Genomic DNA, 20,020 nt, shown 5'->3' on the forward strand with positions numbered 1-20,020 from the left:
ACAAACTACATTAGAAACACAAACTACAGTAGAAACACAAACGTCAACACAAACACACACAGAAACACAAACTACAGTAGAAACACAAACTACAACACAAACACACACAGAAACACAAACTACAGTAGAAACACAAACTACAACACAAACTACAGTAGAAACACAAACTACAGAAGCTACTGGGATCAGTGGCAGTCAGCGCAGTTTAAGATGACGGAGGACAATCTTTTTTATTTTCATAAGCATGGCCTTATTTTTATTACAGCATATTGGATAACTGTCATTCATATTCCATTCACCCAGTTCAATGTGACAGCGATAGGTTTAGGCTACTACAGTACATTATACAAAATGTTTCCCTATATCCATCATGAGGTTGCTTCAACCAAGCCTATGAATGAAAGTTTACAGTGTAGGTGCACACTGGTCGAGACATTTATTTTAGGTGACAGACAGACAGTATGTCAATTCAATACTGCATTGCACACTCTTGCCTGCATCGAGCTGATCTAGGGTGTAATCATTAGTCCAACAATTGCAAACAAGAGTTTCTATTGGACAAATTCAGGTATGTTTATCCCCGTTTCATTCCGTTTGCTTCCGTTTAAGAAACGTTATTCAAGAGAATCGGCGGAATGAATACACACCTGATCACGTGTAAACACAGTTCACTTTCACAGCAGCCATGTTGTATTCCTTCTCACATCTATGCGCTCTCCTCCTCTCACCTTTTCCATTCGCTTGTGGACTTCAATGCACAACACATCAGCTGTATGTGACCAGGCAAAAAAAAACTTTCCAAGCCAAACTATATCATAACAGCTACACACAGCCTACATTGTTGTCACCATATAAGCTAAAGCAACATCATCATCAACATAGCTAATAGAACTAATGCGTTAGTAAACCCTCTACAATCATGCAGTAACGTTACAGTGTATAGTCAGTAAGCAATTTAGCACTTACACCGGCAGGCCCCGATGGCAATAAATTAGTAAAACCAAAAGCTTACCTTGACTTGTAAGAGTTCCAGTGTTGTGTTGGATAGTTATAGCCAGCTAGCTAAAATAGCATCCCTCTGTGTTTGAGTAGGCTAAACTAGCTACAGTTGAAGTCGGAAGTTTACATACACCTTAGCAAAATACATTTAAACTCAGTTTTTCACAATTACTGACATTTGATCCTAGTAATAATTCCCAGTCTTAGGTCAGTTAGGATCACCGCTTTATTTTAAGAATGTGAAATGTCAGAATAATAGTAGAGAGAATGATTTATTTCAGGTTTTATTTATTTCATCACATTCCCAGTGGGTCAGAAGTTTACATACACTCAATTAGTATTTGGTAGCATTGCCCTTTAAATTGTTTAACTTGGGTCAAACGTTTCGGGTAGCCTTCCACAAGCTTCCCACAATAAGTTGGGTGAATTTTGGATTCCTCCTGACAGAGCTGGTGTAACTGAGTCAGGTTTGTAGGCCTCCTTTTTCAGTTCTGGACACAAATGTTCTATAGGATTGAGGTCAGGGCTTTGTGATGGCCACTCCAATGCCTTGACTTTGTTGTCCTTAAGCAATTTTACCACAACTTTGGAAGTATGCTTGGGGTCATTGTCCATTTGGAAGACCCATTTGCGACCAAGCTTTAACTTCCTGACTGATGTCTTGAGATGTTGCTTCAATATATCCACATAATTTTCCTGCCTCATGATGCAATCTATTTTATGAAGTGCACCAGTCCCTCCTGCAGCAAAGCACCCCCACAACATGATCCTGCCACCCCCATGCTTCACGGTTGGGATGGTGTTCTTCGGCTTGCAAGCCTCCCCCTTTTTCCTCCCAAAATAACGATGGTCATTATGGCCAAGCAGTTCTATTTTTGTTTCATCAGAGCAGAGGACATTTCTCCAAAAAGTACAATATTTGTCCCCATGTGCAGTTGCAAAACCGTAGTCTGGCTTTTTTATGGCGGTTTTGGAGCAGTGGCTTCTTCCTTGCTGAGCAGCCTTTCAGGTTATGTCGATATAGGACTCGTTTTACTGTGGATATAGATACTTTTGTACCTGGTTCCTCCAGCATCTTCACAAGGTCCTTTTCTGTTGTTCTGGGATTGATTTGCACTTTTCGCACCAAAGTACGTTCATATCTAGGAGACAGAAAACGTCTCCTTCCTGAGCGGTATGACGGCTGTGGTCCCATGGTGTTTATACTTGCGTACTATTGTTTGTACAGATGAACATGGTACCTTCAGGCTTTTGGAAATTGCTCCCAAGGATGAACTAGACTTGTTGAGGTCTACAATTTTTTGTCTGAGGTCTTGGCTGATTTCTTTTGATTTTCACATGATGTCAAGCAAAGAGGCACTGAGTTTGAAGGTAGGCCTTGAAATACATCCACAGGTACACCACCAATTGACTCAAATTATGTCAATTAGCCTATCAGAAGCTTCTAAAGCCATGACATTATTTTCTGGAATTTTCCAAGCTGTTTAAAGGCACAGTCAACTTAGTGTATGTAAACTTCTGACCCACTGGAATTGTAATACAGTGAATTATAAGTGAAATAATCTGTCTGTAAACAATTGTTGGAAAAATTACATGTGTCATGCACAAAGTAGATGTCCTAACCGACTTGCCAAAACTATAGTTTGTTATCAAGAAATTTGTGGAGTGGTTGAAAGACGAGTTTTAATGACCTAAGTGTATGTAAACTTCAGACTTCAACTGTAGCTGCATTTGCTAGCTAAGTAAGTGAAACTGAAAGTAAAAAAAATATGAAATCTGTCTCTCTATCTCTTTCTTGCTTCTTCATATTTGAACAAATTAATTTGTTAAAAACTGTTCAACTATTGTCTTTCTCTCTCTTTGAGTCAACTAATCACCACATTTTATGCACTGCAGTGCTAGCTAGCTGTAGATAATGCTTTCTGTACTAGATTAATTCTCTGATCCTTTGATTGGTTGGACAATATGTCAGTTCATGCTGCAAGAGCTCTGATAGGTTGGAGGATGTCCTCCGCAAGATATAATTACTGTGTAAGTCTATGGAATGGGGTGAGAACCATGAGCCTCCTAGGTTTTGTATTGAAGTCAATGTACCCAGAGGAGGACAGAAGCTAGCTGTCCTCCGACTACACCATGGTGGTCGGCACTGTAACAATGTGCGCTGAGAGTCGGGAAGCAAGTTCAGGGAGTGAGTGTTGTAATAAATAAACACAACATAATACAAAATACGAACAATGCACAGCCATGAAACTGAAACAGAAACAATGATGCCTGGTGAAGGAACAAAGGGGAGTGACATATATAGGGCAGGTAATCAAGGAGGTGATGGAGTCCAGGTGAGTGTCATATTGCGCTAATGCGCTTAGCGATGGTGACAGGTGTGCGCCTTAACGAGCAGCCTGGTGACCTAGAGGCAGAGAGGGCGCACACGTGACAGTACCCCCTCCCTGACACGTGGCTCCAGCCGCAGGACGCCGACCCAGATGACGATTCCGGGATCAGGAGCAGACCTGTCACCTCTGCTGACCTCTGCTGACCTCTGCTGACCTGTCGATCCAGCTGAGGTGCAGGAGCATGGCGACCTAGAGCGTCGGAGAGAGAGCATACATGACAGTACCCCCTCCCCGGCGCGTTCGGCTCCAGCCGCAGGACGCCAACCACAGGGACGATCCCGGGGATCAGGAGTGGGACGATCCCGGGGATCAGGAGTGAACCGGTCGTCTCCGCTGAGGCGCAGAAATCTGACGAACCGGCTGAGGAGTGAGAGCCTGATGCCTCGGTCCTGACACCCGGACCCGACATCACCTCCAACACAAAAACAAAAAAACTCCCTGATGCATCCCTTTGGTGAGGTGTCATTCTGTATTATGTTCGTGTCGTGTTCTTGGTTTTGTTGTTTTATTAAAATGTTTCACCTGCACTTGCTTCCGACTCACCGCCTCGTCATTACAGCTACCCTACAGAGTGCTGTTAAGGCTACTGTCGACCTTCATTGCAAAACAGTGTATTTTAATAAAGTATTTAATGACATTTGAATATATTTAGTATAGCTTTATCTAAAAAGGATGGTCCTCCCCTTCCTTCTCTGAGGAGCCTCCACTGACTGGGATATGTGAGAAGCATACTGTCTTATGATGTGTATCTATGTTTCCAAGCCCATTGCATTGATTCTATGTAATCTCACAAAGCATTTGCCTCTACAATACAAGTTAATTTGATTGTTAGTGAGTCAATTATATACCAGTAGTAGCATTGTGACCACAGTTAATTCTTAGACAATGGAGCATATTGCAACTAAGAAGACACTCAAGGCCAGGTTGTGATGTGTGTGTGTTTTGTTCTCAGCTATCTCAAGACCCGTGTGAAGATCTTAGTGGACGGCACACTCCTCATCCCTAGTCTTGTCCCAGAGGACACTGGGATTTACACCTGTACACCAACCAATGGGCTGATGACCCCACCCTCTGTCTCAGCACACCTCAAAGTCAAACGTAAGAATTGTGGTTGACTTAGGCTACTGTATGCATGTCTTGATTTCCTGGCCTGTGTGTTATAGTTCATCTCTGGGAGAGTGACTTAGTGTATATATATTTCCTTTGTCTCTCTTAGACCCTGCCCGGGTGGGCCGGATGCCCAGGGAAACGTATCTACCTACGGGCATGAGGGGAGTCATCTTCTGCCCAGTCCAGGCTGAGCCCCCCATGCTCTTTGTCAACTGGACCAAAGATGGGAACAATTTAAACCTTGACAATGTAGGTATTCACACTGGGAAACATGAATCCTAATACATAGAATACATGTCATTGATCTCTGTTGTATTTCATGTTTGTTTTCTCCTTCTGTCTATGTCTGTTCAGGTCCCTGGCTGGAAGGTGAACTCTGAGGGCTCAGTGTTTATAGCCACAGCCAATGACGATGCAGTGGGCATGTACACCTGTACTGCCTATAACAGCTATGGAACCATGGGCCAGTCTGAACCCACTAAGGTTATCCTGCAGGTAAGGCTGGTCTCCAGGCCCCTGGTCATAGAAAACCCTGCTGCCTGTGGGTCTGGATGGACTTAAAACTGTCTTTCCCTCTGCAGGATCCGCCCTCATTCTCTGTGTCCCCTCGTGCTGAGTACCTGCAGGAGGTGGGCCGGGAGCTAGTCATCCCCTGTGAGGCAGATGGAGACCCCTCTCCCAATATCACCTGGAGCAAGGTGAGGTGTCCCTAATAGACACAGCTGATGGAACCCCAGAGAGCATAGCCCTTTCTCTCTGTCTGTTTACGCTCATCTCTGTTGTTGCTCTCTCAACTCATAGGTTGCTCCCACTCCTCGCTCCACATACACTGTGCTGTCCAACGGCTCCCTCCTCCTGAAGCCTCTCAGGAAAGACCACCAGGGGGGCTGGGAGTGCCTTGCCACCAACCGCGTGGCCACTGTCAACACTGGCACTGTGATCTTGGTTCTGGGTGAGTTGACCTCTGCATGGAGTAACATGGCAAGACATGCCATTCTGTAGTACATTGGTAAACAGGGTATACCGTTCCACTGGTGTATGCCAAATTGCCCTCCTCATCTTCCCCCCAGGCACCAGCCCTCATGCTGCCTCATTCGTGTCAGTAAGCACCGGGATGAACCAGGCCAATGTGTCCTGGGAACCTGGATTTGATGGAGGATACACCCAGAAGTTTACTATCTGGTTAGTAACTAATCTCAATGTTTATCAGAATGACACTGGCCATTCACTTCTTTGTCATGGTTCTTAAATCTCTGAGTCCCTCCCTCTTGGCCCCAGGGTTAAGCAGGCTTCCAGAGGGAAACATGAGTGGGCATCTCTCCCAGTGCCCACGTCCAAGTCCCACCTGTTGGTGACAGGGCTGCTGGCTGGCACCAGCTACCAGTTCAGTGTCCTGCCTCAGAACAAACTGGGCTCTGGGCCCTTCAGTGAAATCACCTCTGTCAGGACGCAGGGTCAGTACAAGTTTTAACTGACAAAGCACCCTTTAATTTGTCTGTATTGGACACTGATCGACATTTTTTTGTATGTACAAGTCTGATCTTATCCTGTCTCTCCTCCACAGCCCTACCAACAGATCCACCGACAGTGATCACCACTCTATCAACTATCGACCCTCCCTCGTTCCTGTCAATCAATCAGACGGTGCTTGGGATTGTTCTACAGTGGTATGCTCCTGAGTCTCAGGCCACACCCCTCACTGGGTATGTCCTCCACGCTCGGAGGAACAGAGGCCAATGGGTCATTCTCAACAGCGCTGTGAAGGCCAACCAGAGTGAACTACTGGTACAAGGATTACTGAGGGTGAGAGGCAATTATAATTTTGGACCTTGGCAGAATGAATGAAGACACTAACTATTAGATAAATGAGGTGTAGTGAAAAGTACTTTAAAGTACATTAACTGTAATCTGAAGACGATGACTTCCAAGCTTTAATGTGTTTTCAGATACAGTGCCTTGCAAAAGTATTCACCCCCTTGGCGTTTTTCCTATTTTGTTTCATTACAACCTGTAATGTAAATGGATTTTTATTTGGATGATGTAATGGACATACACAGTACAGATCAGGGTTAGGTTATAAAAAAAATATCAGAAACTTTGAACATCCCACAGAGCACCATTAAATCCATTATTAAAAAATGGAAAGAATATGGCACCACAATAAACCTGCCAAGAGAGGGCCACCCACCAAAACTCACGAACCAGGCAAGGAGGGCATTAATCAGAGAGGCAACAAAGAGATCAAAGATAACCCTGAAGGAGCTGCAAAGCTCCACAGCAGAGATTGGAGTATCTGTCCATATGACCACTTTAACTTCTCTGGGATAGGTGGGACGGTAGCGTCCCAAAATGTAGCGCGCCAAATTCAAATATAAAAATCAATCTTTCATGAAATCACACATAAAAGACACCAAATTAAAGCTACACATGTTGTGAATCCAGCCAACATGTCTGATTTCAAAAAGGATTTATGGGGAAAGCACACCAAACAATTATGTTAGCTCAGTACATAGCCACAGAAAAACACAGCCATTTTCCCAGCAAAAGATAGTAGTATCAAAAAGCAGAAATAGAGATAAAATGAATCACTAACCTTTGATGATCTTCATCAGATGACACTCATAGGACATCATGTTACACAATACATTTATATTTTGTTCGATAATGTGCATATTTATATCCACAAATCTCGGTTTACATTGGCGCCATGTTCAGAAATGCCTCTAAAATATCCGGAGTAATTGCAGAGAGCCACGTCAAATAACAGAAATACTCATCATAAACTTTGATGAAAGATACATGTTTCACACAGAATTAGAGATACACTTGTTCTTAATGCAACCGCTGTGTCAGATTTAAAAATAACTTTACGTAAAAAGCACACCATGCAATAATCTGAGACAGCGCTCAGATTTAACAACATTTCTCCGCCATGTTGGAGTCAACAGAAATACGAAATTACATCATAAATATTCCCTTACCTTTGATTATGTTCATCAGAATGCACTGCCAAGAATCATAGTTCCACAATAAATCGTTGTTTTGTTCGATAATGTCCATTACTTATGTACAATTAGCTACTTTTGCTACTTAGCTACTTTTGCGTGTCCAAACACTCGCGCAGATGCAGGCAAACATCGGACGAAAACTTCAAAAAGTTATATTACAAGTCGAATAAACTGGTCAAACTTAGTAGAGAATCAATCTTCAGGATGTTGTTATCATATATATCCAATAACGTTCCAACCGGAGCATTTCTTCATCTCTGTATAAGTAATGGAACGCAAGGCGATATCATGAGGAAAGCGCGTGAGCAAGAACTGGCAATCTGCCAGACCAGTGACTGAAACACCTCCCACCTGGCCCCACATCACACTAGAGGCTTCATTCAGCGTTCTACAGACTGTTGACATCTAGTGGAAGGCGTAGGAAGTGCAAACAGATCCATATATTACAGGGAATTGAATAGGCGATGACTTTAACATCGACCCTTCTCGGAATTCTCACTTCCTGTTTGGATTTTTTCTCAGGTTTTTGCCTGCCATATGAGTTCTGTTATACTCACAGACATCATTTAAACAGTTTTAGAAACTTCAGAGTGTTTTCTATCCAATAGTAATAATAATATGCATATATTAGCATCTGGGACAGAGTAGGAGGCAGTTCACTATGGGCACGCAATTCATCCAAAAGTGAAAATGCTGCCCCCTATATCAAAGAAGTTAAGCTGTACACTCCAAAGAGCTGGACTTTACGGAAGAGTGGCCAGAAAAAAGCGATTGCTTAAAGAAAAAAAAATAAGCAAACACATTTGGTGTGGGAGACTCCCCAAACATATGGAAGAAGGTACTCTGGTCAGATGAGACTAAAATTTAGATTTTTGGCCATCAAGGAAAATGCTGTCTGGCGCAAACCCAACACCTCTCATCACCCTGAGAACACCATCCCCACAGTGAAGCATGGTGGTGGCAGCATCATGCTATGGGGATGTTTTTCTTCGGCAGGGACTCGGAAACTGGTCAGAATTGAAGGAATGATGGATGGCGCTAAGTACAGGGAATTTCTTGAGGGAAACCTGTTTCAGTCTTCCAGAGATTTGAGACTGGGGCGGAGGTTCACCTTCCTGCAGGATAATGACCCTAAGCATACTGCTAAAGCAACACTCGAATGGTTTAAGGGGAAACGTTTAAATGTCTTGGAATTGCCTAGTCAAAGCCCAGGTCTCAATCCAATTGAGAATCTGTGGTATGACTTAAAGATTGCTGTACACCAGCAGAACCCATCCAACTTGAAGGAGCTGGAGCAGTTTTGCCTTGAAGAATGGGCAAAAATCCCAGTGGTTAGATGTGCCAAGCTTGTAGAGACATACCCCAAGAGACTTGCAGCTGTAATTGCTACAACAGGTGGCTCTACACAGTATTGACTTGGGGGGGGGGGGGGTGAATAGGTATGCATGCCCAAGTTTTGTTTTGTCTTAATTCTTGTTTATTTCACAGTAAAAAATATTTATCATCTTCAAAGTGGTAGGCATGTTATGTAAATCAAATGATACACACCCCCCAAAGATCAATTTTCATTCCAGGTTGTAAGGCAACAAAATAGGAAAAATACCAAGGGGGTGAATACTTTCGCAAGCCATTGTATGTTGCCCAGAATTGTGTTTATTGAACACGTGTCCTTCTTCCCTCTCCCCTGTCCCCTCTCAGGACTGCATTTATGATCTGAGATTGGTGTCTCACAGTAACAAGCTACTGAGTGAGCCCAGTGAGTCTGTCAATGTGAACACCACAGGTTAGTATCCTTACTGTACAGCCAGCTCTGATCAACTGTATGATAGAAACACTGGTTATGTTATAAAGCTAAGACTATCATGACACAAGGCAAGACCCAGATGCAGACACAGGAGGCAGATGGTTGGAATCTTGCAATATTTAGTAATCCAATAGGGTAAGGCAAGAGAATGGTCATGGACAGGCAAAAGGGTCAAAACCAGTTCAGAGTCCAAAAGGTACCAAAAGGCAGGCAGAATCAATGTCAGGGCAGGCAGGATGATCAGGCAGGGGTCAAAACCGGGAAGACTATCAAAAAGAGAATCGCACAAGGAGAACGGGAAAAACACACTGGTTGACTTGACTAACATACAAGACAAACTGGGACAGCAAGACAGGAAACACAGGGATAAATACACTTGAGAAAATAAGCGACACCTGGAGGGGATGGAGACAATCACAGGAACAGGTGAAACATTATGTAACAGTTATATCAATTGTGCTTGGTGATAGTCATGACTCTTGACAGTTGTCATTATGTTGATACATGTATTACGCTGATTGTTAGCCAAAAGCATGGCTGTCTCTACGGTGTTGTTAGTGCATTACTAACACACTGTGCCTGTTGTGGTTGCAGGCATGGAGATGTACCCTGTCTGGCCAGGCTTCCTGGAGTTTGTCCCTGAGCCCTTATTGGCTGGTGTGTTGGGTGGAGTGTGCTTCCTGTTCCTCTCAATCATCCTCTCCTTGGTGACAGCCTGTGTTATGAGTCACAGAAGAGCCCATCAGCGCAGGAAGAGGAGAGATGGTAAAGACTGTTTTATCCTAACATTTCCCTGATACTAAAAGAGAAAGAATTTCAAGCTTTCTATCCATTGAAGTGTTTTATTAGAGGTTATCTTTAAATGGGCAATCTGCAGTTGAAACAATAACAAAGGAATGGAAAGCTGAAAGATGGGCTTGGAGAAATGTTACCACTCATAGAAATAGCTATTGATGCAATGTACTGACCGGCAAAGATATCAAAATTATAGTTTTAAGCATATTGTCATATTGTTAACAAACATTGGAGTAAAACAAGCTTTTATTTTGGATTCTGATTGAGTTGAGCTGAGCTCATGAGGCATACATGTACAGTACCAGTCAAAAGTTTGGACACACCTACATATTCAAGGGGTTTTCTTTATTTTTACTATTTTCTACATTATAGAATAATAGTGAAGACATCAAACCTATGACATAACACATATGGAATCATGTAGAAACCAAAAAAGTGTTAAACAAATCAAAATATATTTTAGATTTTAAATTCTTCAAAGTAGCCACCATTTGTCTTGATGATAGCTTTACACACGCTTGGCATTCTCTCAACCAGCTTCACCTGGAATGCTTTTCCAACAGACTTGAAGGAGTTCCCACATATGCTGAGCACTTGTTGCCTGCTTTTCCTTCACTCTGCGCTCCAACTCATCCAAAACCATCTCAATTGGGTTGAGGTCGAGTGATTGTGGAGGCCAGGTGATCTGATGAGGCATTTCATCACTCTCCTTCTTGGTCAAATATCCCTTATACAGCCTGGAGGTGTGTTGGGTCATTGTCCTGTTGAAAAACAAATGATAGTCCCACTAAGCGCAAACCAGAAGGGATGGCGTATCGCTGCAGAATGCTGTGGTAGCCATGCTGGTTAAGTGTGCCTTGAATTCTAAATAAATCACTGACAGTGTCACCCCACACCATCACACCTCCTCCATGCTTCACGGTGGGAACCACACATGCAGAGATCATCCGTTCACCTACCAAAAATCTCAAATTTAGACTCATCAGACCAAAGGACAGATTTCCACGAGTCTAATGTTTATTGCTGGACCAAACAAGTCATTTCTTCTTATTGGTGTCCTTTAGTAGTCATTTCTTTTCAGCAATTCAACCATGAAGGCCTGATTCACCCACTCTCCGCTGAACAGTTGATGTTGAGATGTGTCTGTTACTTGAACTCCGTGAAGCATTCATTTTGGCTTCAATTTCTGAGGCTGGTAACTCTAATGAACTTATCCCCTGCAGCAGAGGTAACTCTGGGTCTTCCTTTCCTGTGGCGGTCCTCATGAGAGCCAGTTTCATCTTAGCGCTTGATGGTTTTTGCGACTGCACTTGAAAAAACTTTCAAAGTTCTTGAAGTTTTACGTATTGGCTGACCTTCATGTCTTAAAGTAATGATGGAGTGTCGTTTCTCTTTGCTTATTTGAGCTGTTCTTGCCATAATATGGACTTGGCCTTTTACCAAATAGAGCTATCACAACTGATTGGCTCAAACGCATTAAGGAAAGAAATTCCACAAATTAACTTTAAATAAGGCACACCTGTTAATTGAAATGTATTCCAGTTGACTACCTCTTGAAGCTGGTTGAAATAATGCCAAGAGTGTGCAAAGCTGTCATCAAGGCAAAGGGTGGCTACTTTGAAGAATCTCAAATATAACATATATTTAGATTTTTGTAACACTTTTTTGATTACTACATGATTCCATATGTGTTATTTCATAGTTTTGATGTCTTCTCTACTTTTCTTCAATGTCGAAAATAGTGAAAATAACTATTTTATGAGTAGGTGTGTCCAAACTTTTGACTGGTACTGTGTATAAGTTATATTCTTCAAGAATCAATGAGTATATATAATTAATTTATATCCAAAAACAGATGTAGCAACTAAAGTATTTTCAAAGCCTATTAAGCTGGATTTCCAAAGCCTTGATGACTGGACCAGCTCTCAGAAACTTTCATTAGCTTTCTTTTCATGTAATGCATGTTAATCTATTTCAGTTGACAGCATTTTTTTTTATTTTTTTTGTATGGGCCATTGTTTTACCTTTTCTCCCTCCTCCAGATCTCCCCTCTGCCTTCCAGAAGAGTCCTTCTCCAGAGTAAGTGTCCATCCATACCAGCATATTTCCCTCATTGCATTGGCTGTTTTTTAACCAACCCATTTTCCATTCTTATGTGCCCTTTTTTGAGAATCATTGCATATTAATGTGTGTTTATCTGCTACTCATAACAATAAGCATAGCAATTTGTAGCCACTGAATGCATCCTTACATATTGTTATTTTAAGCTTGAGACAATAATATAATAATGCAATATCCTGTCTTATTCTGTTCAACTGAACTCATCACTTCTCCTATGACTCTTCTCTCTTCCTCAGAGCTCGCTCGCCTTCTGACAGCCCTGACAGCGTTCTGAAGATAAAGCTGTGTCCTCCCCTGTCTTTCTTCCCCAACTCCTCATCTTCCCAGTCTGACCGTTCCTCCTTTGATAAAGGCAGCCGTGGAGAGTACCAGGACCAGCGTAGTCAGCTCCTGTCCAGCTCCTCTCCCCCACCCCACTACACCATCTTTGAGAGCCACCTGGGGGGTAATGCCCCCTCACCCTCTGCTCTGGAGTCCATCTCAAGAGGCCCAGATGGACGTTTCATAGTCCAGCCCCTGCTAGAGGGATCTACTCTTTCCAACATGAAGAAAAACGTGAAAACAGTCTCCCTACAAACCCAAACCAATGGGAGAGATAGCGGCACAGGGAGCAATCAGACATCTTTCAAAGACTCTCCAAAGTCCAGCAGTCTGAGCTCTGAGAGGGGAGAGAGAAAGGACTCCTCCCTTACAGTGGAGGTTACTGACCTCAGCAAGCCCCCTGCTTCCCCGGGTAGAGTGAGGGCCATGGCCAGGAACTTCTCCCGTCACGGCTGCTTCTACTCTGATGACGAGCAGGGCATCTCAGAGGCTCTGCTGGAGAGAGACAGCTTCTACTCCGACAGCAGTGAGAAGAGAGCCTGTGACTCCCTGAAAAGATACCATGCTGGGCACCCAGAGGACATCTTCCCCAGCCTGGGCAGGAGAGCCAGACAGCTGGAGAGGGACAGGCATCACCAAGCAGGCTACCATCCCATGGGGAGAGATAGCCAGCTGACCAACGCCAGCACACTGGTCTCACAGATTGATACAAGTGAACAAGAGCGGGATAACCTCAGCAAGTGTCTGCAGTTGGCCAAAGAGAGGGAGGAGATGGAGAGGGAGCTGGAGAACTATACCGCCAGCCAGAGGGCAAGGGAGCGGGAGAAAGAGGAAAGGCAGCCTGAAAAGGCAGAAAGCCCTAACAGGGAACTGGATAGTTCAGGGGCTGAAGATCCTATATGGAAGCCACAAGACATTACCTTACGTCCCAAAGCCCACCGGGCTTCCGGACAGACCCATCAGCTGTCGGACTATAGGAGGGCCTGCTACTTTGGGAACACGAGCAGCCCAATGGACCGGCTCCCTTCCTCCTACATCCAATGGGACATCAGCCCAGTCACCTCTATCAACAGCCTTATCCCAGTGCAGAGCCCCTTAGAGAGCACCACACCAAGGTTCCAACATCCTCACCAATGTCACATTGGGTCGGCCATGAAGGACTCGCTACCTGAAGACTGCTCATGCTCCCCAGCCACTCAATGCATCACTCTATCTCTGCTCTCCCCTACATCAGAAAGCCCACCTATTGGTCGAGGAACAGCCAGAAGCAGAGCCAGGTCGAGGAATCCTGACAGAACTGTAGAAAGAGAGCAGGACACGTATCGTAGAAGCTCTATGGTTGAGGAAGGCTGGAGGGAAAAGAAGCAACCAGGGGGAGGTGCCTTAAAACCAAGATCGTCCTTTGCTTATGGTACACAGCATCTGGAGCCAGCAGCTGAAAGTGTCAGATCTGTTTCAGCAGATCGAGTAAGAGCCACAAGTCCTGTTCAGCCTTACCCAGGCACTGCATCATATAGTCTGTCTGAGAAAACAGAGACGATAGATGGCCTTAAGGAGAGAGTAAATCAGAGTCCTTCTAGTTATTCTACTTTGCCCTATGAGCTCCACAAAGCAGGGGCTAAAGGGAAAGTGAGAGATGATAAGATTGGGAATGACCCTCGGAGTTCACTGTTATACCCTGAGCAGGAGAGAGAGTGTGTCAGGGCACGCTCCAGAAGGAGTGATAGGGCGCTTTTTAGTGACAGCCCCAGTCGCATTTCCCACTTAACTCTTCTGGAAGAGTGTGATAGTGACCAGTCCCAGTTCTCTGTTGCCAGAGTCTCGGAGTCTTTCAAGAACAAGCAGACAAACCAGGCTTCCAAAATGTCCCCACTGCAGACAAGTGCAATTCTGGAGTATTTAAGCCTCCCGGGTTTCATTGAGATGAGTGTGGATGACTCTGGGGATGAATCTGAACTCACAGTCACTACTTGCCAAAGCGTAGAGCCACAGACAGAGACTTCTCTGGAAGGTAAGCCAGATGTGGTTCCAAAAAACTGGGCAGTTCATGTGCAGGAGAACCTTGAGACAAGTTCATGCCCCCAAAAAGTTTCTTTTTTAGAAAACAGACACTCTGTTGGTCCAGCAGGAACTTCAGAAGCAGTTGAGAAGCCAGCCTATAGATACTCTCTGCAAGTGGAAGCAAGAGATTCAAGCCACAAAGCTGGGATTCCAGACTGGTCAAAAAAACAATCACCTTGTTCAGAACTCACAGGGAGTTATCATCACAACCATGAGCAGTCGCAACCACTGATTAGTCAAAAGACCACAGCCTCAGAGAGACAACTATCGAGAATAGGTATAAGTCCAGTCCAGACGTTGGTTAGTGCAGATAAAAGCATGGCAGACGTTGTGTCAAAACACCCGGACACTTTTGCCGGTAAACCAGAGTCAGCTTCAGAACAAGTCCAAACACTTCATTCTCAGGGCAACAGGACTAATAAAATAGCCTCTAAGATCCATCAACCCCATGCACCATTCATGAAGAAATCTCTGAGCATCGGCCCCTGCAGAACACTCTCAGGCATGGGACAGCCTCGTCCATTTCTGAAGAAGTCCATCAGCTTAGGGTCACAGAAATGGGAGCATTTTGAAAGCCCAAGGACTTATGTCTCAGAGAAATGTTACTGGGATAAGTTCCCAAAACCAGACATCCAGGCCAAGTCCTATAGTTTAGGACGCACCCCTGCATCCTCCTTCTCCAGGCCAGGCCCCTTGTGGCAAGAAGGTGTCCATTTTAGACGGCCGAGTGTAAGCAGCTTGGAAAGGGCTAGGTATGCTGAAATATCCTTGGAGAGGCCTCGGTATGACAGATCCCTAGCCAGTTCTTCCTATACCTACCTCAGCTCCTCCATGTACCCACCAAGTCAACCCCCTGGCTCTGCTAGACGAGACCTATCTGATCTGCGTAGACAGGCCAGTGCTTATCCTGATGTATCCAGGTCGCCTATCACATATCAAGATGCCCTGAGGTCTGTACAGCACATATATGTCCCTATGGATTTCTCAATACCCCAGTATCCACCCAGACCAGGCATGAGGGGGGACTACCCCAGACCGATAGAGTCCAAGAGGGGCCCACCGAGGCCCAACCTGCCCCGGATGTATAGCTGGCCCTCACCCTACCATGGTGGCCCTTTCCCACCCAGAGATGTAGACAGTCATAGACAAGCAGAGAGAGGGATGGGTAAGGGGGCGGGGGCCGAGGTGGAGATGAGAGATAACAGGGAAGGAGGGAGGGCCAGTTATGCCAGCCAGAGCAGTGGGAGAGGTAGCGTTGGCCTCCTCCGCCAGTCCCTCTCTATCACTCCCACCCTTCTCAGCTCCCCAGAGACAACCGAGGAATGTGAGACACAGAGACACAGAGCCGAGATGGATCTACTTGAGCGGAGAAAGAAAAGGTGAAACTACCGCACCAGTCCAACATCACACAGAGATTTCTTCACAGACCCCAAAATTTAGGATATTGCAAATATGTTATTGATATACTGTTAAACTATTGTTATTGTCCTGTGTATGTCTGACTGACCACTTGTTTTGTGTGTCTGTCAATAGAAGGAACACATCAGTTGATGAGAGTTATGAGTGGGATTCCACTGATGTCTGTGTGGACTCGGAAGTCCTGGAGGTCATGAAGCCACAGGCAGGGGTAGGACGGGGCAGGGGGGAGGGCAGGCATGATGGACCCCGTTCTGCACCTGGCCTCCAGGACCGCCACAGGAATGGTAAGAGAATAGTATGTTATTATTCACCACACTGAATGTATCATAACATGTGTGAATTAATTTGTACCTTTTGTTGTGGTGATGTGAGTTGTACCCATGACTCTCCCATTCCATGCTGTTCCTCTCCCTCCCGCCCGCCTCCCTCAGTCAGTTCACCAGTTTCCAACCCACCTCGCTGCCAATACAGTCGCTCCCTAAGTGAGGCGCGCTTCAACGCACTCCGCCTGGAGTACCAGGAGTACAGGCGCGCTCAGGAAACCTCCTGCACCAGTGATCCCTGCCTCCCCCCCGACACAGACTCCAACTCAGCGCTCCTCTAACCGCCTGCCCACCTTGGTCCGTTCCTCTCTGCCTGCTACTGCTACCCTCTCACCTTCTCTTTCACCTCTCACTGCCTGCCTTTGTCCCTGACAGTTTTCTTCCCTCTCTGTTGTGAAATTGTACATTCACTTTTTCCTTAAATTTTAAAACGCTGTCTTTTTAAGCAATGCACAATTTCACAACAGATGCATGAAAATTGTCAGGGACAAAGGCAGGCAGTACTAGCTAATGGAATGATAATCTTGCAGTATTTTGATGTATTGTTTGTCCTGGGAATGTATTTAACAGTGTGCTGTATTCTATCATTTTGTGTTTCAGATATTTCAAAGAAAGGAAGCAAATAGTTTCTCAGATGCACAGAATACAGCACTGTGGTCCTCGATAAATGCTGGATATCTTTATTGAAGCTTCATGATACCTACTTTTTATATGTACAAAATCCATATCCTCAACAGTTCAACTGGATCTTCTGTGGACAGAACAATGTCAAAAGTATAACCAACTGACAGACCGGATATGCTGCTTGATCATATGGCGCACATTGTACACACCAATTGCCACAGATATTGATAGTTGTGTTGTGTGCCATTATTATTGACACAGAATAATACTTTGATCTGTTTGAAGCCTATTATGAGATGCTGGATATTTATATTTCTTGTGTTTTGTGTAATCAACACAAACACTATTTTGCATTTAGAGTCACCAATCCCCAAGGGAAATGGATTGTGCTTTGAGTGAGCGAGGCTTCATCTTTGTATTGCATCATTACCTGGGTAGAAAAACTTTTAAAAATTAATTTCCCAATTACAATCTTGTCACAGGTGAATCTCCCTCATTTATGTGTTTGTAATCATCCTCAGTTTTCTCAGCAGAGTATTTCAGACTAACAGGAAAGTGTTGAGTGATTGCTTGTAAGAGTTAACAGTGTAAATGTGTTCATGTACTGTAGCCCTAGACAATTAAACCTTATATTTTTGGTACCATTAAAAACTCAACATCCTAATCCTCGATCATATGAAAAAGAATTCATGCTGACATTTCTTGACTTGAATATCTTATGTTGTTCATGTCAGGGAAAGGTTGTGTGGCATCTTTGCTTTACCTTTGTCAAAAATAAGGTAGTTCACAAATATGGTTAAACATATTCCCAAATTAAGCATACAGTGGGGAGAACAAGTATTTGATACACTGCCGATTTTGCAGGTTTTCCTACTTACAAAGCATGTAGAGGTCTGTCATTTTTATCATAGGTACACTTCAACTGTGGGAGACGGAATCTAAAACAAAAATCCAGAAAATCACATTGTATGATTTTTAAGTAATTAATTTGCATTTTATTGCATGACATAAGTATTTGATCACCTACCAACCAGTAAGAATTCCGGCTCTCACAGACCTGTTAGTTTTTCTTTAAGAAGCCCTCCTGTTCTCCACTCATTACCTGTATTAACTGCACCTGTTTGAACTCGTTACCTGTATAAAAGATACCTGTCCACACACTCAATCAAACAGACTCCAACCTCTCCACAATGGCCAAGACCAGAGAGCTGTGTAAGGACATCAGGGATAAATTGTAGACCTGTACAAGGCTGGGATGGGCTACAGGACAATAGCCAAGCAGCTTGGTGAGAAGGCAACAACTGTTGGCACAATTATTAGAAAATGGAAGAAGTTCAAGATGACGGTCAATCACCCTCGGTCTGGGGCTCCATGCAAGATCTCACCTCGTGGGGCATCAATGATCATGAGGAATGTGAGGGATCAGCCCAGAACTACACGGCAGGACCTGGTCAATGACCTGAAGAGAGCTGGGACCACAGTCTCAAAGAAAACCATTAGTAACACACTACGCCGTCATGGATTAAAATCCTGCAGCGCACGCAAGGTCCCCCTGCTCAAGCCAGCGCATGTCCAGGCCCGTCTGAAGTTTGCCAATGACCATCTGGATGATCCAGAGGAGGAATGGGAGAAGGTCATGTGGTCTGATGAGACAAAAATAGAGCTTTTTGCTCTAAACTCCACTCGCCGTGTTTGGAGGAATAGAAGGATGAGTACAACCCCAAGAACACCATCCCAACCATGAAGCATGGAGGTGGAAACATCATTCTTTGGGGATGCTTTTCTGCAAAGGGGACAGGACGACTGCACCGTATTGAGGGGAGGATGGATGGGGCCATGTATCGCGAGATCTTGACCAACAACCTCCTTCCCTCAGTAAGAGCATTGAAGATGGGTCGTGGCTGGGTCTTCCAGCATGACAACGACCCGAAACACACAGCCAGGGCAACTAAGGAGTGGCTCCGTAAGAAGCATCTCAAGGTCCTGGAGTGGCCTAGCCAGTCTCCAGACCTGAACCCAATAGAAAATCTTTGGAGGGAGCCGAAAGTCCGTATTGCCCAGCGACAGCCCCGAAACCTGAAGGATCTGGAGAAGGTCTGTATGGAGGAGTGGGCCAAAATCCCTGCTGCAGTGTGTGCAAACCTGGTCAAGAACTACAGGAAACGTATGATCTCTGTAATTGCAAACTAAGGTTTCTGTACCAAATATTAAGTTCTGCTTTTCTGATGTATCAAATACTTATGTCATGCAATAAAATGCAAATTAATTACTTAAAAATCATACAATGTGATTTTCTGGATTTTTGTTTTAGATTCCTTCTCTCACAGTTGAAGTGTACCTATGATAAAAATTACAGACCTCTACATGCTTTGTAAGTAGGAAAACCTGCAAAATTGTCAGTGTATCAAATACTTGTTCTCCCCACTGTATATTACATTATTAGAGATCAAGAATAACAATATGGTTTGAGATTAAGTACTGTATATATTTTAATCATCTACATCTTTCTTTTTTATCTTTTGTACTACAAGCATAATTAGCATTATTGTATATTTATTAACATGGGTTTTGATATGCAACAATGTTTACATGCAAATTCACATCATTGATGTGAAAACCACACTGTGAATATACTCAATTAAGATGAATTATATGTTGGAATAAGAAGTCTCCATTTATTGTTGTACATTTTATGCACAAAATTGTGTCCTGACTTGTTGTTATGTAATGACAAAACTGTACTGGAACTGTTTTACAGTAACCAAAAAATAAAAAATAAAGGAATCGAAGCCTGTACTATACTTAAGGAGCGGCTGTAAATCTGTACATTTGGAGCACATCTGCATTTTTTAAATACATTTTTTAATGTTTTGTTCCAACTGGGTTTCAAAAAATATATCTGCACATTTGGTTGTTCTTATTGTCATTTTTATATGTTTGTATTGAATAAATGGTTTTATTCTGAAAGCACCAGAATGTGACATTATTATTTGACATCGAAGTATTGAAAAGGGTCCTGAACTATCCAGTTTACACTCATGT

At 43.8% G+C, this 20,020-nt stretch overlaps 1 protein-coding gene across 2 annotated transcripts in view; it reads left to right on the plus strand.

Annotated features, from left to right (window-relative positions):
* LOC139576842 (uncharacterized) overlaps positions 1 to 19,339 on the plus strand; it is a 56,811-nt gene extending 37,472 nt beyond the window's left edge. Inside the window, exons 8-22 of one of the 2 annotated variants that reach the window (XM_071403366.1) lie at positions 4,345 to 4,490; positions 4,609 to 4,751; positions 4,857 to 4,997; positions 5,084 to 5,200; positions 5,304 to 5,454; positions 5,573 to 5,684; positions 5,781 to 5,956; positions 6,067 to 6,305; positions 9,209 to 9,293; positions 9,909 to 10,079; positions 12,152 to 12,188; positions 12,467 to 15,991; positions 16,146 to 16,315; positions 16,463 to 16,651; positions 16,955 to 19,332. In XM_071403366.1, coding sequence (XP_071259467.1) covers positions 4,345 to 4,490; positions 4,609 to 4,751; positions 4,857 to 4,997; positions 5,084 to 5,200; positions 5,304 to 5,454; positions 5,573 to 5,684; positions 5,781 to 5,956; positions 6,067 to 6,305; positions 9,209 to 9,293; positions 9,909 to 10,079; positions 12,152 to 12,188; positions 12,467 to 15,991; positions 16,146 to 16,315; positions 16,463 to 16,635 — 5,386 coding nt within the window. In that variant the 3' untranslated portion in view covers positions 16,636 to 16,651; positions 16,955 to 19,332. Of the gene's footprint in view, positions 1 to 4,344; positions 4,491 to 4,608; positions 4,752 to 4,856; positions 4,998 to 5,083; positions 5,201 to 5,303; positions 5,455 to 5,572; positions 5,685 to 5,780; positions 5,957 to 6,066; positions 6,306 to 9,208; positions 9,294 to 9,908; positions 10,080 to 12,151; positions 12,189 to 12,466; positions 15,992 to 16,145; positions 16,316 to 16,462; positions 16,652 to 16,954 lie in introns of both variants that reach the window. The other variant, XM_071403367.1, reaches the window with a different exon arrangement.
* The last annotated feature ends 681 nt before the right edge of the window (positions 19,340 to 20,020 follow it).

The sequence above is a fragment of the Salvelinus alpinus genome, chromosome 5, assembly GCF_045679555.1.
Source record: "Salvelinus alpinus chromosome 5, SLU_Salpinus.1, whole genome shotgun sequence".
Taxonomy (NCBI): domain Eukaryota; kingdom Metazoa; phylum Chordata; class Actinopteri; order Salmoniformes; family Salmonidae; genus Salvelinus; species Salvelinus alpinus.